The sequence below is a fragment of the Mixophyes fleayi genome, chromosome 4 (genome assembly GCF_038048845.1).
Source record: "Mixophyes fleayi isolate aMixFle1 chromosome 4, aMixFle1.hap1, whole genome shotgun sequence".
Lineage (NCBI taxonomy): Eukaryota > Metazoa > Chordata > Amphibia > Anura > Limnodynastidae > Mixophyes > Mixophyes fleayi.
The window spans coordinates 1,348,338-1,376,037 of NC_134405.1; the positions used below are offsets into that span (position 1 = coordinate 1,348,338).

Genomic DNA, 27,700 nt, shown 5'->3' on the forward strand with positions numbered 1-27,700 from the left:
GGAAATCTGAGTACCCGGAGGAAACCCATGCAAGCAATTCAATAACATACAAACTCCATGTGGTGGGAATTCGTTCTCATGACCCCAGTGCTAAACATTTATTATCTATTATCTAAAAGTGAATTCCAAAGATTTGTTTAACCCCTCAGGATGCAATTTCTGTAGTCTAAAATTCCAAAATGTCTCCCTTTTGCACAAAAGTCTAAATCTATCTCCACCTCTCAATGTCGGTCTTATATGTTCAATAACAGTAACTGTAAGCTAAGCAGGATCTGCATGGTGTGCCTGCATAAAGTGTTTAGGTACACTATGGGAAATAAGTCTGTTTATGATATTACATCTGTGGTTACCTCTGGGTGTCTTCAGGAAGCCAAAGGATACTTTGGAGGGGATGACTTCCCCTGGCTCCCTGAAGAAACTGGCATCGGAGACGTCTTTCAGCTGATGGGGAACCTAACCGCACTCACAGCCTGCCAGGTCCCACTGTCAATTTCTTTCCCAGGAAACAAATTACTTGTTCTGGGTGCCAGCAGTGAATTGGTCCCCATACAAAGTGGAGACATAAGAGTGACCATACTACAATCTTTATTTGATTGTTTGTCCACTATCGTTTGGAGGCAGCAAATGTAAACTACATAGATGCATCTTTTACCTACAAGTGCACTGTAGGATGAGTTCATAGACTATCAGTAAATCCATATTGCATAATTGCAATTCTGTTGGACTCTTCAATATTAATCTTATCATGTTTTTATTTGTATGCATTGCCTACAGCCGTACCACCTGGAGCAAACCCAATTGTGTCTGATCTTGGAAGCTTTGCAGGGTCAGGCCTGGTTAGTACTTGGATGGAAGACCCCTGGGAATAGCAGGTGCTGTAGGCCAGTATGTATATATATATCTATATATATATATATAAAAAATATATATATATGTATATATACAAGTTAACCCGTGCATGATACTCATGCATTTTAGTCAAATCAAGCTACTTAAGGTGTTAAAAAGGTTCTTGTCATGCATTTGGGCCATAGCCCAGGCCTCCTCAGGGGAAGAGCGTTACTTCCTGACGCAAGCGCCCTTTTTTAACGTGGTTTTGTCCACATGTCACCACCTCATCATTCTTCTCCATCACCTCATCCTTCATCTTTATCGCCACATCTATCCAGATGTCTATCCAGACACAGGGATCTCTCTCAGCGGTCCTGAGTATCACACTCCTCTCGCTCTGTCACCCCCGGCAACCACCAACCACTCCCCACTGTCACCCCTGGCAACCACCAACCACTCCCAACTGTCACCCCTGGCAACCACCAACCACTCCCAACTGTCTCCTCCGGCAACCACCAACCACTCCCCACTGTCACCCCCGGCAACCACCAACCACTCCTAACTGTCACCCCCGGCAACCACCAACCACTCCCCACTGTCACCCCCGGCAACCACCAACCACTCCCAACTGTCACCCCTGGCAACCACCAACCACTCCCAACTGTCACCCCTGGCAACCACCAACTACTCCCAACTGTCACCCCTGGCAACCACCAACCACTCCCAACTGTCACTTCTCCTTCAAGAAATATATATATATATTTTTAAAACCTTTATAAACACTTTTAACAATTAACAAATTAAATTAACAAATTAAAAACATCTTAGTATACCAAATTTCAGCCCTTTCTGAGTTTTTTTTTCCACACACACTAAGACTTTAGTAGGTCAGTGTATAACTCCGCCCAGCAGGTGGCGCTGCAGCTTGTTTGTTTTTTTCACACACACAGACTAACACACGCCGCTAGGCTTTTATATTATAGATATATATATATTGAATTTATTTGTGTAAGTTGTTATATTAACTATGTAGTATAAACAATTGGTTTGAGAGTTTTGCACTTTTCATAGTTGTTGGTTGTCTCTTTTGTAAGTATTTAGGGACTGATACACAACAATTCGCTAGAGGAGCAGCAATTATCATACCAAGTTTATTGGTTTGTTACTATATTAGAACTATTACATATATATTTTGATTTGTTTAAACTATTATAATAGATGATAAATTAATTCCCCTATTGGGTTTCCACAGAAGCGCCCAAAATATTCTCCATCCATTTGGATAGGATAAAAAAATCTTTTTCTTTGTATATTCTAATACATTGTTCCTCCTGCCCAGGCAATGTCCAAGGATTACCAAGATCTACAGTTCCTCCAAAACACTGCAACTGAAAGTGCAGGTAAGCGTCAGCACCCAGATAATACATAGAAGTAACCCAGGAGAACCTGAGGAGATCCCAAAAGTGGTAGATTAAGAAGGTCCCTAAATGTTGGAGAATGTAAATATAGATGGACTGATTCATTAGCGGATGCATTCTGACCGCAACCTGTGTAAGGTAATATACGCACATGAGCGCAACGTACTGCCGAATTCATGAAGCAACGGATCTTCAGATAGGTACTAATATGAATTCGGTTACAAATCACCTACACAGCGTAAAAAGAGACGTAACAGACACTTGTGTCCAACCACGAAAATCATCCGTAGAGGGCAGCACGGACTACGGTCGGAGAACTCTATGACATGTCTGTATACAAATAGATCAGTTCTGTAGATTTGCCCAGTGCTGAGGGGCTTGACTTTATTTTGTAATAATTATTATAATGAGTGTACGGTGCAGAACTCTTTTTAGGTATTTAGGTACATAGCACATTATTTGGATGTATATTTTATTTATGTATACATATATATATATATATATATATCATTAAGAATTAATAAATATTAATATATTAATTAATAGTAATATTTATTATTAACTTTAGAGTCATTTTAACTTAATTCATCAGAACACAACGCAACTAAGATCTACTGCTCTGCATTATTTGTTATAATTTTATATGTTTAATAATATACATTTTTTTTACATTTTTTAAAATATTAATAATGTATTTACAAAGAGCTGACTTTGCATCATCAACTTGGGTTTTTGTTAAATTATTATTTTTATTTTTTTTATCATACAGGTAACAGATACACAGGCAAGCCACAAAACAAATAAAAATAATAACATGTAAAACAATGCAAAGAAGCATGTGACAAACTATTCAGCAGGAACATAACAACATTTGAAAATAGAGAAGTATTGTTAATGTGGCTCCAAAAAAAAATCAATACAGTTTAGACATTTAATAAAACACTGCGTGAGTCATAACTCTTAAGGGAAAAAGAGCCGGTAAATAAACGAACTTATTTACCATTATATATAATCTTTTATAACAACCACTTTAATCTCCCAACGATTGTAAATGTCTGTATCAGTAAACCTCGTATAATGGTTTGTAATGAGAGAAGTGTATACAGGTGTATGGGCAGCTGTGTGCGAGATGCCGACAGTGACAGAGCTGTGATTATCCAGCACTGACAATATTGTCGTGGACCAGGACATGACCCAGAGCTGGTGCCAGTGTTACGTGTTGTATGACTTAAACTGCTGCCTTCAGCAGAATATTAATCAGACGTAACCTGAGGTAACCGCCTAGTTTGTGTCCGTATCTCACTGGTTTTCGTCCATAATTCTTGGTTCTGGACATGCGCAGTCTGGTTTTGCGCACGATAAGCACAAAATCTGCAGAGACGTCCGCTAATGAATCGTGCCCAGAGTGTGATCCAGATACAGCAAACAGGACATGTAAATCATCCATGGCAGAGTGTAATACTTTATTATATATTGTCACCACCACACACAGAGACTGAATATCCTACAGGGAATCGCTACAATGTACTCACTTAGGTGTTGTGAATGCTTTACAACTATTATTTGTATTATTATTATTATTATTATTATTATTGCTGGTGTTTGCAAGGTATCAGTACTCTGTAGCGCTGAACAGGAGGGAAAACAGTATAATATACAGCAAACAGGCAGCCTGCGAGGTGCTCGGCAGGGCTAAGTGCCTTATGTTGACTGGAGGGGGGAGAGCAAAAGAGCACAATCTGAGTCTGTCCCCAGCAAGGTGGGCGCAGCAAACAGGATGTAACGATACCGGTGGTATTATCTGAAGCCCAATAGCCGAGTAGATATCCAGCGAGTAGTCAGATGTTTGCTGGGTCAGCACACAAGATGTAGTCAGACTGTGACTGGATCACTTAGAATTTAATTTATTTAAAGGAAATAGCGCAGGCGCTTATTTGTATAATTGCCAATGTGCTTCTTTTTGATATTGTGTGTATTTTGGTAAAGAAGATATCTTTATCTCCTTTACCAGGAAGACAGGAAGTCTAGGAACAATACCAGGAGGTCAATATGTCCAGAGGGAGATCCAAAAGAATAGTCAGGCAGAAACAGGTCAGAATCCAAGGAAACAGGCAGAATGCTTATACCAGTGTGAGTGGTATAGGTGGGAGTAGTGTAGGTGTGAGGGTGTAGCAGAGTGAGTAGTATAGGTGGGAGTAGGGTAGGTGTAATGGTGTACCAATGTGAGTAGTATAGGTGGGAGTAGGGTAGGTGTAATGGTGTACCAATGTGAGTAGTATAGGTGGGAGTAGGGTAGGTGTGAGGGTGTACCAGTGTGAGTAGTATAGGTGGGAGTATGGTAGGTGTGAGGTTGTACCAGTGTGAGTAGTATAGGTGGGAGTAGGGTAGGTGTAATGGTGTACCAATGTAAGTAGTATAGGTGGGAGTAGGGTAGGTGTGAGGGTGTACCAGTGTGAGCAGTATTGGTGGGAGTAGTGTAGGTGTAATGGTGTACCAGTGTAAGTAGTACAGGTGGGAGTAGGGTAGGTGTGAGGGTGTACCAGTGTGAGTAGTATAGGTGGGAGTAGGGTAGGTGTGAGGGTGTACCAGTGTGAGTAGTATAGGTGGGAGTAGGGTAGGTGTGAGGGTGTACCAGTGTGAGTAGTATAGGTGGGAGTAGGGTAGGTGTGAAAGTGTACCAGTGTGAGTAGTATAGGTGGGAGTAGGGTAGGTGTGAGGATGTACCAGTGTGAGTAGTATAGGTGGGAGTAGTGTAGGTGTGAGGGTGTACCAGTGTGAGTAGTATAGGTGGGAGTAGGGTAGGTGTGAGGGTGTACCAGTGTGAGTAGTATAGGTGGGAGTAGGGTAGGTGTGAGGATGTACCAGAGTGAGTAGTATAGGTAGGAGTAGGGTAGGTGTGAGGGTGTAGTAGTGTGAGTAGTATAGGTAGGAGTAGGGTAGGTGTGAGGATGTACCAGTGTGAGTAGTATAGGTGGGAGTAGGGTAGGTGTGAGGGTGTACCTGTGTGAGTAGTATAGGTGGGAGTAGGGTAGGTGTGAGGGTGTACCAGTGTGAGTAGTATAGGTGGGAGTATGGTAGGTGTGAGGGTGTACCAGTGTGAGTAGTATAGGTGGGAGTAGGGTAGGTGTGAGGGTGTACCAGTGTGAGTAGTATAGGTGGGAGTATGGTAGGTGTGAGGGTGTACCAGTGTGAGTAGTATAGGTGGGAGTAGGGTAGGTGTGAGGGTGTACCAGTGTGAGTAGTATAGGTGGGAGTATGGTAGGTGTGAGGGTGTACGAGTGTGAGTAGTATAGGTGGGAGTATGGTAGGTGTGAGGGTGTAGCAGTAGGAGTAGTGTGGGAGTAGGGTAGATATGAGGATGTACCAGAGTGAGTAGTATAGGTGGGAGTAGGGTAGGTGTGAAAGTGTACCAGTGTGAGTAGTATAGGTGGGAGTAGGGTAGGTGTGAGGATGTACCAGTGTGAGTAGTATAGGTGGGAGTAGTGTAGGTGTGAGGGTGTACCAGTGTGAGTAGTATAGGTGGGAGTAGGGTAGGTGTGAGGGTGTACCAGTGTGAGTAGTATAGGTGGGAGTAGGGTAGGTGTGAGGATGTACCAGAGTGAGTAGTATAGGTAGGAGTAGGGTAGGTGTGAGGGTGTAGTAGTGTGAGTAGTATAGGTAGGAGTAGGGTAGGTGTGAGGATGTACCAGTGTGAGTAGTATAGGTGGGAGTAGGGTAGGTGTGAGGGTGTACCAGTGTGAGTATTATAGGTGGGAGTAGGGTAGGTGTGAGGGTGTACCAGTGTGAGTAGTATAGGTGGGAGTATGGTAGGTGTGAGGGTGTACCAGTGTGAGTAGTATAGGTGGGAGTAGGGTAGGTGTGAGGGTGTACCAGTGTGAGTAGTATAGGTGGGAGTATGGTAGGTGTGAGGGTGTACCAGTGTGAGTAGTATAGGTGGGAGTAGGGTAGGTGTGAGGGTGTACCAGTGTGAGTAGTATAGGTGGGAGTAGGGTAGGTGTGAGGGTGTACCAGTGTGAGTAGTATAGGTGGGAGTATGGTAGGTGTGAGGGTGTACCAGTACGAGTAGTATAGGTGGGAGTAGGGTAGGTGTGAGGGTGTACCAGTGTGAGTAGTATAGGTGGGAGTATGGTAGGTGTGAGGGTGTACGAGTGTGAGTAGTATAGGTGGGAGTATGGTAGGTGTGAGGGTGTAGCAGTAGGAGTAGTGTGGGAGTAGGGTAGATATGAGGATGTACCAGTGTGAGCAGTATAGGTGAGAGTATGGTAGGTGTGAGGGTGTACCAGTGTGAGTAGTATAGGTGGGAGTATGGTAGGTGTGAGGGTGTACCAGTACGAGTAGTATAGGTGGGAGTATGGTAGGTGTGAGGGTGTACCAGTGTGAGTAGTATAGGTGGGAGTAGGGTAGGTGTAAGGGTGTACCAGTGTGAGTAGTATAGGTGGGAGTAGGGTAGGTGTGAGGGTGTACTAGTGTGAGTAGTATAGGTGGGAGTAGGGTAGGTGTGAGGGTGTACCAGTGTGAGTAGTATAGGTGGGAGTATGGTAGGTGTGAGGGTGTACCAGTGTGAGTAGTATAGGTGGGAGTAGGGTAGGTGTGAGGGTGTACCAGTGTGAGTAGTATAGGTGGGAGTATGGTAGGTGTGAGGGTGTACCAGTGTGAGTAGTATAGGTGGGAGTAGGGTAGGTGTGAGGGTGTACCAGTGTGAGTAGTATAGGTGGGAGTATGGTAGGTGTGAGGGTGTACCAGTGTGAGTAGTATAGGTGGGAGTAGGGTAGGTGTGAGGGTGTACCAGTGTGAGTAGTATAGGTAGGAGTAGGGTAGGTGTGAGGGTGTACCAGTGTGAGTAGTATAGGTGGGAGTAGGGTAGGTGTGAGGGTGTACCAGTGTGAGTAGTATAGGTAGGAGTAGGGTAGGTGTGAGGGTGTACCAGTGTGAGTAGTATAGGTGGGAGTAGGGTAGGTGTGAGGGTGTACCAGTGTGAGTAGTATAGGTGGGAGTATGGTAGGTGTGAGGGTGTACCACTGTGAGTAGTATAGGTGGGAGTAGGGTAGGTGTGAGGGTGTACCAGTGTGAGTAGTATAGGTGGGAGTATGGTAGGTGTGAGGGTGTACCAGTGTGAGTAGTATAGGTGGGAGTAGGGTAGGTGTGAGGGTGTACCAGTGTGAGTAGTATAGGTGGGAGTATGGTAGGTGTGAGGGAGTACCAGTGTGAGTAGTATAGGTGGAGGAGGGTAGGTGTGAGGGTGTACCAGTGTGAGTAGTATAGGTGGTAGTATGGTAGGTGTGAGGGTGTACCAGTGTGAGTAGTATAGGTGGGAGTAGGGTAGGTGTGAGGGTGTACCAGTGTGAGTAGTATAGGTGGGAGTATGTTAGGTGTGAGGGAGTACCAGTGTGAGTAGTATAGGTGGGAGTATGGTAGGTGTGAGGGTGTACCAGTGTGAGTAGTATAGGTGAGAGTATGGTAGGTGTGAGGGTGTACCAGTGTGAGAAGTATAGGTGGGAGTACGGTAGGTGTGATGGTGTACCAGTGTGAGTAGTATAGGTAGGAGTAGGGTAGGTGTGAGGGAGTACCAGTGTGAGGAGTATAGGTGGAGGAGGGTAGGTGTGAGGGAGTACCAGTGTGAGTAGTATAGGTGGGAGTAGGGTAGATGTGAGGGTGTACCAGTGTGAGTAGTATAGGTGGGAGTATGGTAGGTGTGAGGGTGTACCAGTGTGAGTAGTATAGGTGGGAGTATGGTAGGTGTGAGGGTGTACCAGTGTGAGTAGTATAGGTGGGAGTAGGGTAGGTGTGAGGGTGTACCAGTGTGAGTAGTATAGTTGGGAGTAGGGTAGGTGTGAGGGTGTACCAGTGTGAGTAGTATAGGTGGAGGAGGGTAGGTGTGAGGGAGTACCAGTGTGAGTAGTATAGGTGGGAGTAGGGTAGATGTGAGGGTGTACCAGTGTGAGTAGTATAGGTGGGAGTATGGTAGGTGTGAGGGTGTACCAGTGTGAGTAGTATAGGTGGGAGTATGGTAGGTGTGAGGGTGTACCAGTGTGAGTAGTATAGGTGGGAGTAGGGTAGGTGCGAGGGTGTACCAGTGTGAGTAGTATAGGTGGGAGTAGGGTAGGTGTGAGGGTGTACCAGTGTGAGTAGTATAGGTGGGAGTATGGTAGGTGTGAGGGAGTACCAGTGTGAGTAGTATAGGTGGGAGTATGGTAGGTGTGAGGGTGTATCAGTGTGAGTAGTATAGGTGGGAGTAGGGTAGGTGTGAGGGTGTACCAGTGTGAGTAGTATAGGTGGGAGTAGGGTAGGTGTGAGGGTGTACCAGTGTGAGTAGTATAGGTGGGAGTAGGGTAGGTGTGAGGGTGTACCAGTGTGAGTAGTATAGGTGGGAGTAGGGTAGGTGTGAGGGTGTACCAGTGTGAGTAGTATAGGTGGGAGTATGGTAGGTGTGAGGGAGTACCAGTGTGAGTAGTATAGGTGGGAGTATGGTAGGTGTGAGGGTGTAGCAGTAGGAGTAGTGTGGGAGTAGGGTAGGTGTGAGGGTGTACCAGTGTGAGTAGTATAGGTGAGAGTATGGTAGGTGTGAGGGTGTACCAGTGTGAGTAGTATAGGTGGGAGTAGGGTAGGTGTGAGGGTGTACCAGTGTGAGTAGTATAGGTGGGAGTAGGGTAGGTGTGAGGGTGTACCAGTGTGAGTAGTATAGGTGGGAGTAGGGTAGGTGTGAGGGTGTACCAGTGTGAATAGTATAGGTGGGAGTATGGTAGGTGTGAGGGAGTACCAGTGTGAGTAGTATAGGTGGGAGTATGGTAGGTGTGAGGGTGTAGCAATAGGAGTAGTGTGGGAGTAGGGTAGATGTGATGGTGTACCAGTGTGAGTTGTATAGGTGGGAGTAGGGTAGGTGTGAGGGTGTACCAGTGTGACTAGTATAGGTGGGAGTAGGGTAGGTGTGAGGGTGTAGCAGTAGGAGTAGTATAGGTGGGAGTATGGTAGGTGTGAGGGTGTAGCAGTAGGAGTAGTAAAGGTGGGAGTAGGGTAGGTGTGAGGGTGTACCAGTGTGAGTAGTATAGGTGAGAGTATGGTAGGTGTGAGGGTGTACCAGTGTGAGTAGTATAGGTGGGAGTAGGGTAGGTGTGAGGGTGTACCAATGTGAGTGGTATAGGTGGGAGTAGTGTAGGTGTGAGGGTGTACCATTGTGAGTAGTATAGGTGGGAGTATGGTAGGTGTGAGGGTGTAGCAGTAGGAGTAGTGTGGGAGTAGGGTAGGTGTGAGGGTGTACCAGTGTGACTAGTATAGGTGGGAGTAGGATAGGTGTGGGGGTGTACCAGTGTGAGTAGTATAGGTGGGAGTAGGGTAGGTGTGAGGGTGTACCAGTGTGAGTAGTATAGGTGGGAGTAGGGTAGGTGTGAGGGTGTACCAGTGTGAGTAGTATAGGTGGGAGTAGGGTAGATGTGATGGTGTACCAGAGGCAGTGGTACAGGGAGGTCCAGTGTTAATCTCATAGGTGGCAGAAGTATCAGTGGCAATAGGGTAGGTGTGAGGGTGCATTAGTGAGTAGTTTCAGCGGGAGTAGGGTAGATGTAAGGGTGTCCCATTGTGAGTAATATAGGTGGAAATGTGGTAGGTATGAGGATCTATCAGTGTGAGTAGTATAGGTTGGAATGGGGTAGGTGTTAGGGTGTACCAGTGGGAGTAGTATAGGTGGGAGTAGTATAGGTGTGAGGGTGTATGAGTGTAGGTGGGAGTAAGATAGGTGTTGTGTTTTACCACTGTGAGTAGTTTTGGTGGGAGTAGGATAGGTGTGGGCGTGTAGTATTAGTAGTAGTACTCTAGTTGGGAGGGGGTACCAGTTTGAGTAGTATTGGAGGGATTAGGATAGGCTTGAAGGTGTGCAAGTGTAAGTAACGTTGGTGGGAGCAGGGTATATGTGAGATTGTACCAGAGCCATTGATTACAGGTTGTGTCTAGCTAAGTGAATATTTTATTTTTCTATACGGCTACAGGATGTCCTTGCTCTGTGACTGTTCTAATGCCCTAAACGGCTAAAGGTTGATCTAGTCTCTGTTAAGCCCTTTACTGGCTCCCCCTCCCCTTCACAATCCTCTTCAAACTCCTCACCCTCACTTATAAAGCCCTCTTTAATTCCACTATTCCATATATCTCCAACCTCATCTCCATTCATACTCCTTCCTGCCCTCTGCGATCATCCAACGACCATCTGGTCACCACCTCTCATTCCCGCATTCAGTGCTTCTCCCGTGTTACCCCCTTCTCTGGAACAATCTCCCCCATTCTATCAGGCTTCCACCTAGCCTGTCAGACTTCAAACACTCCCTTAAAACCCACCTGTTCAGGTCAGCCTACCCTTTCTCCGCCTAACCCTGCCCTACTACATCCCTCTTCTCTGTCACTCTAACCTTTCTTTACCTCGCTCCTCTTTCTCACTCCCTGCTCCTCTCCCCTCAGTGTTCTTGTCCCTCACCCCCTCTTCCCACTCTGTGTCTCCTGTCAGTCTGCCCCTCATCTTTAGATTGTAAGCACCCTTGAGCAGGGCCCTCTTTCTTCATGTCCTCCTCTTGTTCCTTTGCCCTTAGCTCTCTGCCCCTTCTCTCCCTTTCATCACTTGACTCCTGCCCCCACCTTTCCTCTTCTCCCATTCCTCATCTTCTCCATCCCTGACCTGATCCTGTAAGTGTTGCCCACTCTACTGGGCACAGGACATAAGCGCATCCCCTTATTCACTCCCCACCTCCCTCTTCCCTTTCTATCTGTACATTGGAAGTCACTTTTACCTTTTTGCCCTATATACTTCTCTCTGTTACATTGGTACTTGTTAATACATATTGCATTTAGTCTATTTATTACTCTTTGCTTTTACTGCACTTTGTTTTGTACTACCTTGTATGCCATGTATTGTATGCTGTGTATTTGTATGTTGTTACCCCAAGATCTATGTAAGGTGCTGCGGACCCGTTGTGGCACCTCATAAATAAGATAATAATATTCCTGTGAACGATCTAATGTTCTGAATGGTTACATGTTTTTCTAGTCATTTGAATGATCTAATGTTCCGATTCACTTTAATATTTATATATATATTATATCCACTATAGGAGGCCCTCAAGGTTGCAGCATTAAAGCTTAAAAAGTCTGTTTTATTCCATAGATTCCCACCTTTCGGTCAGTGCACAAGCTCCTTCAGGGACAGCAGTTATACACTAACGTTGGAATCTATGGAATAAAATGGACTTTGATACTTTCGCAGTAACTACTTGAGAGCCTCCTATAGCGGATCTATAAGCAGCGATTCTCTCTTGCTGGAGGTGAGCACCAGTGCCCCATACTAAGGGTAGGTGGATGTAACGAGAGGTAGGGAGGTCCATTCATGGAGCTATAATCACAAGTAGGAAGAACAGGTTCACATGGATGTTCTCTAATAAGGACACTGAGGAGTGACAAGAACAAGAGAATAAAATAAAATGTCTTTGTCCTTTGTTAACTAGAAGCTAAATTATTGAAATATAAAGTCACAACTTCTGCCATGAGATCTGTACAGAACATGACTTTTCATTAGGTTAATATTGGTATAATATGATCTAATAACATTATGATATAATAGTAGAACAGATTTGAGATTCTAAAGTTAGAAATGAATTTGGGCATTTAAACCACATCCTGAGAATCTCTGAGTCTCTATTAATCAATGATAGATCCCGACAGAGATAAGCGTCAACTTGTGAGATGGACCAGCCGGCTCCTCGGTTTAACACATATTATTCTTCTCCTCACTCTCACCTAGATTTCAAGATGTTACGTTCACTCTACCAACCATCCTCCCGTCTCCATTGGGCTGTCCACACCGTCTATGGAAGTCTCCTCCTGCTCATTATTATCCTAGTTGTCTCCTTTAGAAGTAAGTGTAACTCACCACAAGCCACAGTGACACATTCCAGCACAATCCATCGGAACATCAAAATAAAAATAAGTTTCACTCTTAAACTGTGCTGATATTAACCCTTTACTTGCATTCCATGATTATAGCCTCACTCACTCACACTCCACGCTCATACTCCTCACTCATTCTGCATGATCACTCCCATCAGTCACTCATAGTGCACTATTACACCTCTCATTCACTTGTAAGCTAAGATCACATAGCTCATCCACTCACACTCCACCATTATACCCATCATTCACTCATACTCTATGATCATACTGCACATTCACTGGTTCTCACTTGTACTCACTAACTTGTACTCCATGAATACTGTCCTCATCCACTCAGTCTCAATGAATACACTATTCTATCATGATCATCATCACCTTCATCCTCAGGATCATCCTTTATCTATAAGGTGTCACAATGCACCGCATAATAATCTTACATCTATGACATACATGTATATAATAAATATAATAAGAGATACGTGAATATAATTAAGCATAACAGCATGTACATGGCTATTCATGAGCTAGTAATTATAGCTAGCATGGATACTGGTATGTGTGAGTGACCAAACCACAGAAAATTCCACATAAGATATAACAGCAGGAACATATGAGTTATATAGACAAGAGACATAGGGCAGGGAAGACTCTGACTGTGAAATCTTGCACTCTAGTGGGTGGGGGTAATAACAGACATATTATGGATGGATGGGGTAGACAATGGGAACAGAGAGAGTGGACACGAGGATCTAGGAGTGGGTTTGGTAGACAAGCCTGAAGAGATAAGTTTTGAGGGAGTATTTAAAGGATTGTAGGTTGGGGGAGTCATTAATGGAGAGGTAGTGAGTTCCATAGATGGGAAGCAGCACAAGAGAAGTCTTTGAGATGGGAGTGAAATGAAGTTATAAGAGGGGAAGAGAGGTGAGGGTCAGAGGCAGAGTGGAGTGATCAAGCCAGGGTGTATCTCATGATAAGGTCAGAGACCTATAGAGGGGGAATGTTAGTGAGGGCCTTGTAATCAGGGCTGCACCAGAAACTGCGGCGCCCAGTACACGGAAACAGGCAGGGCCCCTCTTCCCCATCTCTCCACCTTGACCTACTGTATGAAGAGGTGTACCATGGAGGCCTGCTGCCTGGGCAAGCACATATAAACATCAGCCAATAGAAAATAAGATGTTCACTTCCATGAAGACTAATGGCTGGGCTCTGGTCATTGTGCATCAAGCTGATTCTCACTGTCCTGAAAGTGTGTGGAGAGAGGGTAAGATTGGAGATGATGAGAAGGAGTGAAGGTGGCAGAGAGGTGAGAAGTAAATGGAAGGTAGAAACACAGCAGGTGAATGGACAGGACATTGAGGAAAGTGAGGACAGAGGCATAAACTTGTAGAACTATAGTAGAAGAGATCTTCACCTTTAGCAGCTGCCTTTCCCGTAGAGACTAGTTATGCTCACAGGTACTCGGATGCCCCCAGGACTTACACTCAGTGTAGTACAAGTTCATATTCACATGGCAGCGCACAGGTACAGGAGGTAATGCATGGAGTAGAGACAGGCCAGAGATCTGCGGACTGGACAGAGCACAGTGGAGACGTCAGACACAAGCAGGGTCAGGGTCACAGGCAATGGCTCAGAGTCCGGGTACAGGCAGAAGGTCAGGGTCACAGGCAATGGTTCAGAGTCCAGGAACAGGCAGAGGTCATACACGGAGAAAGCAATCCAAGGTTTCAACACCAATAAAGCACAAGAGCAGGCAGCAGTACTGAGACAAAACGCTATAACCGGCAGTGTGGCTCATTCCTCACTGCCTTAAAAGCAAGAAGTAGCCAATCAGGGCATAGCCCTGAAATCACCCCCAGGCACTAGATAATCAATGCTGGAAATAATTAATTAGCCCGCAGGCTGTGTGGGGTTCCTGCCCATGTGCCCAACTGCCCTGTGTTGCCAGGGCGTGCATACCTGAGCAATCGGCATCCGACTGTTGCCATAGCAATGAATACACACATTCCACGGACCGGAAGTGACATCCCGGTCGTCAAGGTGGCTCTGCTCATAGGTGAGGATAAGCAGCTTAAACTGAATTCTGGAAGCAATGGGGAGCCAGTGATTTATTTTACAGAGTGCAGCAGCGAATAAGGAGTGGTGAGAGGAAGATTAGTATAGCTGCATTGTAGAGGGGAAAGGCCAGTGAGGAAGGAATCACTATAGTCAAGGTGGGAAAGAATTATCTAGTAGACCAGAGTTTTAGTTACTTCCTGAGTTAGCAAGTAGTATATTTTGACAATGTTGCAAAGGATGAGGCTACAAGCCTGGGAGAGGTTGGATGTGAGGGGTGAAGCTGAGGATGAGTCAACAATGATACCAACTTACATGGGGAATAGGGAAATAGTTAAGTTGAAGACTGTAAGGAAGATGTAGGAAGCGGTAGTTGTATTTGCAGGGGAGGATGATCTATTCAGAATTGGACATATTGATTTTGAGGAAATGACGGGTCTTCCAGGTGAAATGGCCAAAAGCAATTGGACAAACAGGATAGGAAAGAGGGTGAGATGGCGGGAGAGAAGAGGGAGATATTGGTGTGAACTTCTTAGAGTTAGTAGCTGAGGCAGAAGGAACATATATGTTTGCTCAGAGTAGAGGTGTAGATAGAGAAGTGTAGAGGACCAGAGCAAAGCCTTGGGGAAACTCAGTAGAGAGAGATAGATGAGGGGAGCAACGGTCAGCAATGGAGACACTTAAAATATTGTGGTTCAAATGAGGAATCTGTTTTCTTAAAACTTTATTTTGTGGCACTACATGGCACAGCGGGCCCTGGGTACCAGGGCATGCTGGCACTTGTGGTTCCCCAAGTTCCAGCATGCTCGGGCTACCATGAGTATTCTGGTGCTTGAAGTTTTAAAAGCAACAGCACGCCAAGGCTACTAATGGCAGCGGTCATGGGAAGAGCCCTAGTGCTTTCTACACGGGGCCCCAGTGGGGATGGGGGGACCCCAACTCCCTGGGGAATCCAGCCTCATGCTGTCCAGCCTGGGGTTGGTTTGGTATTATGGCAGGGGGGCCCCACGCTGCGAGGTGCCACCAACGCCAGCTGGCTAAGCCTAGTGCTGGTTGTAGAGACTAGTGGGGACCCCACTTTATTTGTACCCCCAATCTTACTACTACCAGCACTAGGCTGACAGTACAAGGGTTAATGTGATTGGGAGGGGGTCACACTGTTATTTTAATATATTTACTTATTAAAATACTGTATTGAGCCGGGGAGTCCCGACATTCTTTAAATATTTTTTTAATATTTTAATATTTTATTGAAAAATTATAAAAAAACTGAAATATTTACCAACATCTGTGTTCCTCTGTACTATCCAAAACGTGCTTCTATCTACAGATAGAAAATGAAAATATGAAAGAGGCAAGATCTAGTTATAACCTAGGAGCTGTCAGTGAGAAAGTCCTTAGGTTATAAATAATCATTAATGACAAAACAGTTAAAAAAAAGTGTTTTATTTCCCATGAAATACATTTATTAGGATGATCTTAATGTCCACTGAACATAAAATACATTGTTACACTTGCTCCTGATTTCAAACACATGTTATAGCTGCATTAGTAATTAGGACTTAGACCAGTCCTGTAGCTGGAGCAAGAGATACAATAGATGCCCAAAGCTTGAGGTGGACGTGGTTGCGTGCGCTGGAGCTTGGCACGCCCTTACTGTACATTGACTATGGGCGAATGCCTCTTCCCAGCCTCATTCTCTCTAGAGATCCTAAGCTGTAGTGAGTGTCCCTTGTGTTTTGTGGTGTACGGTCCGTTTCTGGACACGAGCAGAATAAATTTGCGGACAATACGCTCAAAATCGTCATTTATGTCCCTTGACGAATCAGGATCTCTCTCTTATCGTATCTACTCTTGCAGACCAGACTGTGACATCTGAATTAAGCTCTTCACCCTATCTCACTGATACTTCCTGATCTTTAGACTCTTGTTACCAACAAATGCTATTTGGAATATTTACAATATTGCCAATTACAGTCACGGGCAAAAAATTTGCACTTTTTTCAAATAACTCACAATTTCCTATAAACATAAGTTGAAATTAAGATCAGTGTTGAGGCTCCACAATTTTTTTCTCTGCTAAGATTAAAGGACCTTTGTTTTTTATTCCGAAATTAATACTGTACATCCTTTTAAACCAGACAATGAAAAGAAATGACATTGATGATAGTACCTAGACCTAATATTTGGTAGCACAGCCTTCGGCCAAACTGCAATCATCCACTTCCTATAGCCCTGGATGAGTTCTATGGTATGATATCTCTATGGCAGTTTGGGTCACTCTTCTAGTGCAAACTGCTCCCGTTCTCCAAGAGTTTAATGGTTTCTTCTCTCGGATCTCTGCACAGGTGGTCTGTGGGATTTAGATCTGGACTTATTGCTGCCACTTCAGAACAGTCCAGCATCTTGTCTTGAACCATTCCTGGGTTCTTGACCTGCTGGCAGACCTATGACCTTCGATAGACACCCATCACTTTGACACTGGAGACAACATTGCACTCCAAAATGGCCTGCTAATCCCCAGATTTCATGATGCCATGCACACGGTCAAGACACCCAATGGTAGAAGCCCCAAAACATGATTGAACCTCCTCCATATTTAACTGTAGGGAAAGTGTTATTTTTCTTTGAAAGCTTTTTGTTAAGATAGGGATGATACACTTTGCCACAAAGCTCTTAGTTGGTCTCAACTGTCCACAAGACATCGTACCAGAAGGAATTTAACTTGTTCAGGTTTGTCAATCCTGTGCTGTAATCTTCAATCAAATTATCTCTTGCAGCCATATCTAGGGAAGTGGGCTGCAGTACCCTGGGCCTTAAACCTCCTAATAATATTAGATACAGTGTCATCACGAATATCAAGGTCTCTGGAGAGTGATTTATAGCCCTGAGATTGTCCATTCTTGGCTATAATCTTCTGTCTGACCTCCACAGACTATTCTCTGGCTGTCTTTCTTTTCTCCATGCTCATTGCCGTACACACAATGACCCAAGGCAGGGTAATGAGTCATTTTCTCTATTCAAGTGTGATTAATGAGGTTATATTGCAGGCATCTGCTACTCACCACAGGTGACTTCATTTCAAAAGTGAAGGAGAATCACCTGCTTGAAATTTAATTATTTCAAACTATTCTAAATGTTACCAATAATTTTTCCAGGCCCTTTAAGGATTTCTGTGTGGAATAAGCTAACACTTATTAAATGATTCTGCTTTTTGTTTTTGATGTCAATAATTTTCTGGAAGAAATGGGGAATTATTAGAAAACCCGCACGGGTGCCAATATTTATACCATGACTGTAATTTCAAAATATTATTAATGGTACAAAGAGCTATTAAATATGCTATGACCTAAATCCGCTAATCTGACATAGATAGTCCCTCTGCCAATAACTCACAACAATTTGCATAAATTGCTATCCATTTAATGAATGCATTGTTAATTTCACACCCCTAGACCCAGGAGAAAAGCCGGCCGACCGCACACTTGAGTTTCAGATTGGTAACCTGAGCGAGAGATTGCACTCTAAAGTGGTACAGCTGTCTGAAGACGGTAAGTATTTCATAGAGATGAAAGTGAACAAAATAGTCCATAATGTAACTTTTATCAATCTTCAACTTTGTAGGGGCCAAGGTGATGGAAAAATTACAGCCAATGGACAACGCTCTGAAAAACATCCAGATGGATTCTTCGCTAAGTAAAGTGGTGTTCTGTGGCGGGGTCTTGGCTCTAAGTAAAGTGGTCCTCTGGGGTGGGATCTTGGCTCTAAGTAAAGTGGTCCTCTGGGGCGGGGTCTTGGGGCAGTTTAACTCCTTCCCATGTTTCTGGTGCAGCTTAACAATCAGTCACTGACCACTTGACTGTTGTTTAAAGCACAAATTATACAAGTGTGTGAAGAAAGAAAGTGGGCCGAAATGGGGTAAGAAGGAATGGGGCAGGAACAGGGCAGAAAAGATGCAGGAACAGGGCAGGAAAGGGGCAGGAGTGGGGCAGTTTCTTATATCTACCTCTGTATTTCAGGTGCCCTACAGAGCGGAGTGCAGAAAGTCCTGACTTCTATCAGTAAACTATCAGACCGGATAAAAAGACTAGAAATAAATGGTGAGTTAAAAAACTGAACACATTTCTCATGTAACAAGATCAGAAGAGTAAACATCGCCGAGGACTCCGTCCGCAGTCCAGACACCCTGGGAGGCTGTAACAAGAGCTGAGATGGAGATTTATTTCTGAGAATTTATATGTAACTGTATCAGTCCCTCATTCCAATACATCTGTTCTCTCACTCTCTTCCCGTCTATCTGTCTCTCTCCCAGTCTCTCTCTCACTCTCTTCCCCTGTCTGTCTGTCTCTCTCCCAGTCTCTCTCTCACTCTCTTCCCGTCTGTCTGTCTCTCTCCCAGTCTCTCTCTCACTCTCTTCCCCTGTCTGTCTGTCTCCCAGTCTCTCTCTCACTCTCTTCCCCTGTCTGTCTGTCTCTCTCCCAGTCTCTCTCTCACTCTCTTCCACTGTCTGTCTGTCTGTCTCTCTCCCAGTCTCTCTCTCACGCTCTTCCCCTGTCTGTCTATCTCTCTCCCAGTCTCTCTCTCACTCTCTTCCCCTGTCTGTCTCTCTCCCAGTCTCTCTCTCACTCTCTTCCCCTGTCTGTCTATCTCTCTCCCAGTCTCTCTCTCACTCTCTTCCCCTGTCTGTCTGTCTCTCTCCCAGTCTCTCTCTCACGCTCTTCCCCTGTCTGTCTATCTCTCTCCCAGTCTCTCGATCCATATTTTTCTGTTTCCACGATCTCTCTCCCCCTCTCTGTCTCACTCTCTTCCTCTGTTGTTCTCTACTCTCTCTCTCCCCCATATATATATTTGCCAGTGTCTCTTACTGCTTCTGTGGTCCTCTCCAGGCTCTAATTCTCCTCTCACTCTCTCTCACACACTCTTCCTTGTAATGTGGGAGCAGTGCAGTAATGTAACTGTGTAATGACTGTAGCTACCAAGGGGTAACTGTGTAATGACTGTAGATACCAAGGGTTAACTGTGTAATGACTGTAGATACCAAGGGGTAACTGTGTAATGACTGTAGATACCAAGGGGTAACTGTGTAATGACTGTAGATACCAGAGGGTAACTGTGTAATGACTGTAGATACCAAGGGGCAACTGTGTAATGACTGTAGATACCAGAGGGTAACTGTGTAATGACTGTAGATACCAAGGGGTAACTGTGTAATGACTGTAGCTACCAAGGGGTAACTGTGTAATGACTGTAGATACTCTCTACTCTCTGTCTCATGTGTAGAGCTCTCTCTACCTGCTGTCTCATGTGTTGGGCCCTCTCTACCCTCTGTTTCATGGAAAGGTCCTCTCCACCCTCTGTCACAGGTGTAGGGCCCTCTCTACCCTCTGTCACATGTGTAGGGCCCTCTCTACCCTCTGTCTCCTGTGTAGGGCCCTCTCTACCTTCTGTCTCATGTGTAGGGCCCTCTCTACCTTCTGTCTCATGTGTAGGGCCCTCTCTACCCTCTGTCTCATGTGTAGGGCCCTCTCTACCCTCTGTCTCCTGTGTAGGGCCCTCTCTATCCTCTATCTCCTGTGTAGGACCCTCTCTACCCTCTGTATCATGTGTAGGGCCCTCTCTACCCTCTGTCTCATGTGTAAGGCCCTCTCTACCCTCTGTCTCATGTGTAGGGCCCTCTCTACCCTTTCTCTCATGTGTAGGGCCCTCTCTACCCTCTGTCTCATGTGTAGGGCCCTCTCTACCCTCTGTCACAGGTGTAGGGCCCTCTCTACCCTCTGTCACAGGTGTAGGGCCCTCTCTACCCTCTGTCTCCTGTGTAGGGCCCTCTCTACCCTCTGTCTCCTGTGTAGGGCCCTCTCTACCCTCTGCCTCATGTGTAGGGCCCTCTCTACCCTCTGTCTCCTGTGTAGGGCCCTCTCTATCCTCTATCTCCTGTGTAGGGCCCTCTCTAGCCTCTGTCTCATGTGTAGGGCCCTCTCTACCCTCTGTCTCATGTGTAGGGCCCTCTCTACCCTCTGTCTCCTGTGTAGGGCCCTTTCTACCCTCTGTCTCATGTGTAGGGCCCTCTCTACTCTCTGTCACAGGTGTAGGGCCCTTTCTACCCTCTGTCTCATGTGTAGGGCCCTCTCTACCCTCTGTCTCATGTGTAGGGCCCTCTCTACCCTCTGTCTCATGTGCAGGGCCCTCTCTACCTGCTGTCTCATGTGTAGGGCCCTCTCTACCCTTTGTCTCATGTGTTGGGCCCTCTCTACCCTCTGTCTCATGGAAAGGTCCTCTCTGTCACAGGTGTAGGGCCCTCTCTACCCTCTGTCTCCTGTGTAGTGCCCTCTCTACTCTCTGTCACAGGTGTAGGGCCCTTTCTACCCTCTGTCTCATGTGTAGGGCCCTCTCTACCCTCTGTCTCATGTGTAGGGCCCTCTCTACCCTCTGTCTCATGTGTAGGGCCCTCTCTACCCTCTGTCTCATGTGTAGGGCCCTCTCTACCCTCTGTCTCATTTGTAGGGCCCTCTCTACTCTCTGTCACAGGTGTGGGGCCCTCCCTACCCTCTGTCTCAAGTGTAGGGCCCTCTCTACCCTCTGTCTCATGTGTAGGGCCCTCTCTACCCTCTGTCTCCTGTGTAGGGCCCTATCTTCCCTCTGTCTCATGTGTAGGGCCCTCTCTACCCTCTGTCTCATGTGTAGGGCCCTCTCTACCCTCTGTCTCATTTGTAGGGCCCTCTCTACTCTCTGTCTCAAGTGTAGGGCCCTCTCTACCCTCTCTCTCACATCTGAACCTCATACTGTTCTGATATGTATTTTGTATAATATGTAACTCTGACTATCTGGTACTGCAGAGTTTTGTGGAATCTAGGAAATAAATGATGATGTTGATGATGATGATGTTGATTATGATGATGATGATGATGTGCTGTGCAATGTACTGATCTCCCTACTTCTCTCTTCTCTTATCGCCCACTCTTTCTTCTCCCCCATCTCGTGTCCTTCTGCCACCTCTTTCTTATCTATTTCTGCATCTTCCTATCTCCCCTTCGCTATCTATCTCTCCTTTGTATCTCCAACATGTACAGTGCAATGTCCTGGTCACCATCCATTGTCTTCTGTTTTCTCAGTGGCTGTTCTCTTTTTTATCCAAAGGGTCAAAGGAAGAAACATGTCCTGGTGTGTGGTCTATTTTTCAGCTCAGCTGTTACCTCTTCTCTACTGAGGTAAAATCATGGAGTGACTCTAAGAAAGCATGCGAGGAGAAGGGTTCCCATATGGTTGTCATCAACAGTGAAGAAGAGCAGGTTTGTGAGTCATATCGATGGGGCTTTGGGTGGTACCACCAGATTTGTCATATAGGAGGAGTTGTGTGTGAGGCAGGAAGCTGCTGGGCTAGAGAATGTTCCTAATAAGTTGATTACAATTGTTGATTAAATCAAAAATGACACTTGCGATAAGGTAGCTACAAATCCAATGTGAACACCTTTTATACAACGACAGTGACAATAGAAGGACGTCTCACCTCCAGGTGTAGAGATGTCTGTCTCTATCTTCTCATGTTATAATAAAAGGGCTGGTGTTAAGGTGGAGCACTTGCTGGCAGCACTGGGCAATGGGGGAAGTAAACTTATACAATTATCAGCAGTTGCCATCTCCAATCTGCTCTGCTCCATCACTTCTATTATAAATGTTCTTCCTGCCGAGTTCTGAGCAGTTTTAAGCCTAAGTCTACTTGGATCCATGTCCTATACTGCACTAGAGGCAAACGAAACCACAGGAATTTAATTTCAAATTATACCTTATAATACGCTAATCATAGCTAAATTCTTTTTACAAGCAAATCACGGATTTGCTGTGCTGTGACTACAGTGATATCCGTTTTTCAGACACATTTTTCTTTTCTTGATCACAGACTTTTTGTAAGAGTTTCTTCAGTCTCTACTTCTGATATGACAAACAATTCCTTCTTTTTATACTGTTAGCGTTACCCGCAGGATGGCAGCAGTTGACTAATTATTTCACTTCTTCAACATTAATTCATTCTTGTCAATTTAAATGTATGTCTACTTATTCACCTCCTACAAAGTTAGCTTCTATATTTGTCATCCAATCATTGATCGTTTCCTGACTCCCATAATCAAAATCTGACCTGCACAGTGTTACTCATCTGTTCATTAATGCTTCATTACCCTTAGACAGCATCTTGTTGCAGTGATTGTCCTTATTATCCTCTCCACACAGCAATGCAAATTAGATAAAATATTGCTAACACCATACACATCCCTGCTAGCAAACTTGTTTCTTTCACCAAAGTTATTGATTGTCTCAATGACGGTGTCCAAGGCCTTGAGTGACAAAGACATAACTTAGTTATTTTTGAATCATCCTTTCTCATGCAGTTTTTCAGTCATGACCACAGTAGAATTCAATCTAGCCGGAAGAAATTGTAAATTGACAAAACAACTGGTTTTAATGACTAATCATCACTAATTACTCCTACTGGCACTGCTTGACCAGTCTCTCACCATCTGCACACCAGCATAGTATCCTCAATTGTAGGAAGGTATTGCTGGCACCACCAGGCTCTTTCACCCACACCTGAGTAATGTAATGCTGCTGCAGTACTTCTTTGCTTGTTGCCCGAGCGGAATCCTTCCTGATTGCTCTCTGTGGGTCAGGACTGCTGGGAGCTGCCAGAGCACCGGTTCTGCCATACAGAAGAGCCGTTGGGTGGATTAATCTGTTTTTCACACAGAATATAAATTACATGGGCAACTAACCTTCCTGTAATACTATTCCACACACAGGTCTGGCAGAGGTTGGAATAGCCTCCAGCCCCCTTAACCCCTACAGACTGACCCCCTATCTGTCCACAAGGGTCAGAGTGAACATTTATCCCTAAAGGGCTTTGTGTCCACGTGTGACCAGCCAGAGGATGCAGCCTCCGACGCTCACTGATGGCACTTAGGGTAAAAAGACAAATTTGGAGAAAAGAGCTACCCATTTCTCTGGGCAGTGCCAGGGTGGCATGTGCCCAGAGAAAGGGTAGGAATGGAACTAGCACATGGATAGATGGTAATGAGATTCATCATTACTGTGCTGCATGAACGCTGCTCTCTCCCGTCCACCGTACATTAAACTGCTCCATCATCCCTGAAGAGGTGGAGGTCAGCTCTGTGCTATGTCTGTGCAGAGCTATGTTGTATGTACCAGCTACATATTACATATGACACTACCCTGCTCCAGAATCAGAGCACTGAAGCTCTATGCATAGTATGCAGAGTCCTTGGTCTGGGCGTGAAGATCAAATCATTTAATCTAACCCGAATTCAGCACCTGGTGATTGAGGACAAAGCTCCAGGAAAGCAGTGACAGTGGTAGATGGAGCTCTCTGGTCTCCACTCTGGCACTTTGTATTAGGAATCCATGAAACGCTCCTTTCAGGGTCATCAGAGCATGTTGCAGGGAGCTATCTACTGCTGGGTCCTTCTTACATCTCGTCATGGGCCCCAGTGGATCACCAACTTCTGGCAAGGGCCCAAAGTCACTGCTTTCATAGAAGGTCTGGATAACAATTGGAAATCCAAGACTGAAAAAAAAATCTGTGTTCGCTTCAATGTTCGGTCACTCCCATAGTGTCTGACCAGATGTGTTTTGTGGGATAATAGTTAAGCTTATGGAATCTTAATTTGAATGTGCTCCAAGAAATGCAGTTTCCCATCTACCTTCATGGCTACACTTTGCATCTGCCCTTTGTGTATCTAAAAGGCTGATGCCTCACGCCTCCCAGATTTGGATCAAAGAGCTACCTTTAGAGGCTCTTAATTGTCACTACTTCAGGTCAGTCTATGTTGGGGTATGTCAACTTGAAAGTTGGCCTCATTGTAGGTGCACTGCATTATCGGTGGCCTCCTTAGAGGTGCACCTCTATTATTATAGGCTGATCCATCTCCAAGGATGTGGAAACAGTCCTGAGTTCAAGCCGTGTTAATTCCCCATGTTATATGTATGACTGAGCCACTGCTAAGAGCTCACTGGTGACGGGAGCACATTGGAGCTTGTATTCTGTCGCGGATGAGGCCAAGGATCCCTGGATGTATTACAGATGAAGACCCTGGATGTAGGTGAGAGATAAAGAGGGTGAATGAGGGTAGTGTAGCCTGTCTGTATTTCAATTAAAATAATTGTTACACCTGTGTTTGTGTTTTATGTACATTTTTTCTTGGTGCTCTACAGGTCCCATTGGGCTCTGGGTGCCAGCGCATGTTGGCACTTGTGGTTCCCCAAGTGCCAACATACAGGGTAGAACTTGTAGTACTACTTGAGCCAGCATGATGCCCAAACACTGAATGGCAGTTTGGACATGCTGAGACCTGTACTGCAACACTTGCAATTAAACAATTACTATTACCCGACACCCACTGCCCAGGGGTGGGGGAAAAGCTCTGGTGCTATCAGCACTTTGCTGGTTAAACCTGGAGGGGGGTGTCCACATTATTTCTTGTGGACCCAATCACCCTAGAGAATCCAGCCTCGTGCTGACCGGCCTGGGGCTGGTTTGGCAAGCTGCTATTACCTAGTGCAGGTAATAGTAAAATAGGTGGGACCCCACAAGTTTGGTCCCCCTAATTTTGCTAGTACCAGCCAAGGCTGGCAGCACTATGGTTGGTTAAGCTTTGGATGGGGGGGAGGAGTTGGGATGTCATTTTTTTCATGTATTGCCGTTTTAAATCTAGTGACTTATATAGACATTTTGAATGTCGGCTTAGGGTTATCAACTCTGTCCACATTGTACATGTTGACATTTGAACTGTGTTGACATTATGTACAAGTAGACATTATGACTGTCAATATTTTAACAGTGTCGACATCACGACTGTCGAAATTTCACACCCAATCTGATTGTGATGACCATTGAACCAGGATCCTACAACTGTCCTTCCTTTGAGAACTGGCAGGAGCTTTCATAGGCTAATTGATGTCCAAGTCATTCCAGGGATGAATTACGAGTTATGAGTGGTATTAGGATATTGTGATTGGTCAGATTTTGGCTGTTTCACCAATACCAAGTCTACATTGTACACTGAACACCTTGAAGTTCATTTATGAAAAATATAAATTGTAGATTAAAATATAATTTTTGAACATCAAACATAGAAAAAGATAACAACACATAACATAACTAAAAACTTTATTAACCCTGACCTAGCTCTTTGAAATGACTTTTATGGTTTTAGCCAGAGATAAAAGATTTGCTCATCAGTTAGCCTGAGGTTGTGTAATCATTTGGGGAACTGCAGATTTCTTCATATCTTACTGACTTCCCTTTAATCATCATCATCATTTATTTATATAGCGCCAGCAAATTCCGTAGCACTTTGCAATTGGGGACAAACACAGCAATAGACAATACTGGGTAATACAGACAGAGAGGTAAGAGGGCCATGCTCACAAGCTTACAGTCTATGGGTCATTGGGAGTAGACACTAAATGTACATATTGCATTTCAGTCCATCCAGATTACAAATGTAAACAGTGATTAGTGCACTATATGTCAGTCACACAGCAATGTTGGTCTGGGGTCAGAGTATTGTCTTATGTGAATTGTAAATTGTGAATAGTGAGTGTAAGAGGGTCGCTGAGGAATATTATAAGCTTGCCTGATCAGATGGGTTTTCAGAGAACGCAACCAATGTAGAGACTGAGAAAGTGACTCAACAGTGGAATTTAATTGAATCTTGTTAATAGATAGCAGCTGTATAAAATATTCTCCTTTCTTTCTGCAGAATTTCTTATTTACTATGACAAAGGGGAAGTACACCTGGATCGGACTAACAGACAGTTCTGGAGATTGGAAATGGGTGGACGGAACAAGATACGACTCTACGCCGAAGTAACTATGAACCCCCATTCTATTACAGGAAGGCTCAGGTGTTGGGCTGCCACGTGTCTCCTTTGGTCGCCCGATATCCTAAAATGCTTAGTTTTTCATAATTGAAACTCTTCATAAACACAAATTAAAGGAATAAATGGAGTAGGGTCCTTTGTAATTTCTTTTATTTCCCTAAGTAGTTAAAATAGTATTTATTAATACCTACATATTATACAGCATAGTAGAGTTTATGGTCTGAACCTTTTATGGCCTAAGCAGTAAACAAGTCTTACAGTTGTTTCATTGTTACAGGCTGGTCTGGGGGGCAGGATGGTCTGGGGGGCAGGATGATCTGGGGGGCAGGATGGTCTGGGGGGCAGGATGGTCTGGGGGGCAGGTGGCATCTGGGGGGCAGGCTGGTCTGGGGGCAGGCTGGTCTGGGGGGCAGGATGGTCTGGGGGGCAGGCTGGTCTGGGGGGCAGGATGGTCTGGGGGGCAGGATGATCTGGGGGCAGGCTGGTCTGGGGGGCAGGATGGTCTGGGGGGCAGGATGGTCTGGGGGGCAGGATGATCTGGGGGGCAGGCTGGTCTGGGGGGCAGGATGGTCTGGGGGCAGGATGGTCTGGGGGGCAGGATGATCTGGGGGGCAGGGTGATCTGGGGGGCAGGTGGCATCTGGGCCATCTGCAATTTTTTTCTTTAAAATGTTCCTAATAGGCTGCTGAGTAGAGTCTTGTCCCCCTGGCTAAAATTTACCCGTCCTCCCCTGACTGAGAGTGAGCTCACGTGAGAGATGTAACCATTATTGCTAATCCATCCCATACACATCAGGTTTTTGGGGCCCATGTAACTAAATCCACAGATGTACTATAATGAGTGTTGTAGAATACAGTGTAAATGTGACAGTACATAGTGCGATAAACTAAAGTGGAGTGACAGGACACTGGCCAGCAATGCATTTCAGGCTGAAGTGGATAGACAATGATTGGATTGGGTGCAAGGATGATGTCACATGACTGCCTTAAGTCCAATCAATCTTCCATCCCATTTCAGCCCTGATTTCAGGCTGCACCATAGATGGTCCAACCTCCAATATGAGGAACTTTATTAACAAATAGGAGAGATGACAGGTCCGTTACATATATTATTCATCGTCTTAGTTATTTACAATATTATTCATGATTGTCTGATAACACAAGAATCACATATGATTATGTTCATCTTTCTGTGTGTTGCAGATATTGGATCCCAGGACAACCCGATGATTTTTATGGTCATCAACTTGGAGGAGGAGAAGACTGCGCCCATCTTCACAACAATGGCAAATGGAACGACGACCACTGCTCCCGACCCTACTGGTACCTGTGTGAAATGGACCTTTGACCAGATCATCTGCTAATAGTACTCATAGACTTAATTATAATGTCTGAGAGTATTACTCACTGGCTTATTCACTGAATGTTACCAGTCTCCTGTGTTCCGCATCGGAGGCTGCAAATCACCCGTACTGAAGAGAGAATTACATACACTTTAGACCCATCACTTCAGAGTGAAGAGAGGAACTCAATAAACCACGGATATCAAATTTCATAAAAACCTTTCCAATAATCAAACGAGTATCC

General features: G+C 45.1%; 1 protein-coding gene across 1 annotated transcript; it reads left to right on the forward strand.

Annotated features, from left to right (window-relative positions):
* The first annotated feature begins 801 nt into the window (after positions 1–801).
* LOC142149661 (asialoglycoprotein receptor 1-like) lies at positions 802–27,700 on the forward strand. The gene is made up of 9 exons (XM_075204974.1): positions 802–836; positions 2,171–2,231; positions 12,025–12,138; positions 17,681–17,776; positions 17,850–17,921; positions 18,245–18,325; positions 21,360–21,511; positions 25,994–26,100; positions 27,317–27,700. The coding sequence occupies exons 2-9, from the start codon at positions 2,174–2,176 to the stop codon at positions 27,459–27,461; spliced, it is 825 nt and encodes a 274-aa protein (XP_075061075.1). The 5' UTR covers positions 802–836; positions 2,171–2,173; the 3' UTR covers positions 27,462–27,700.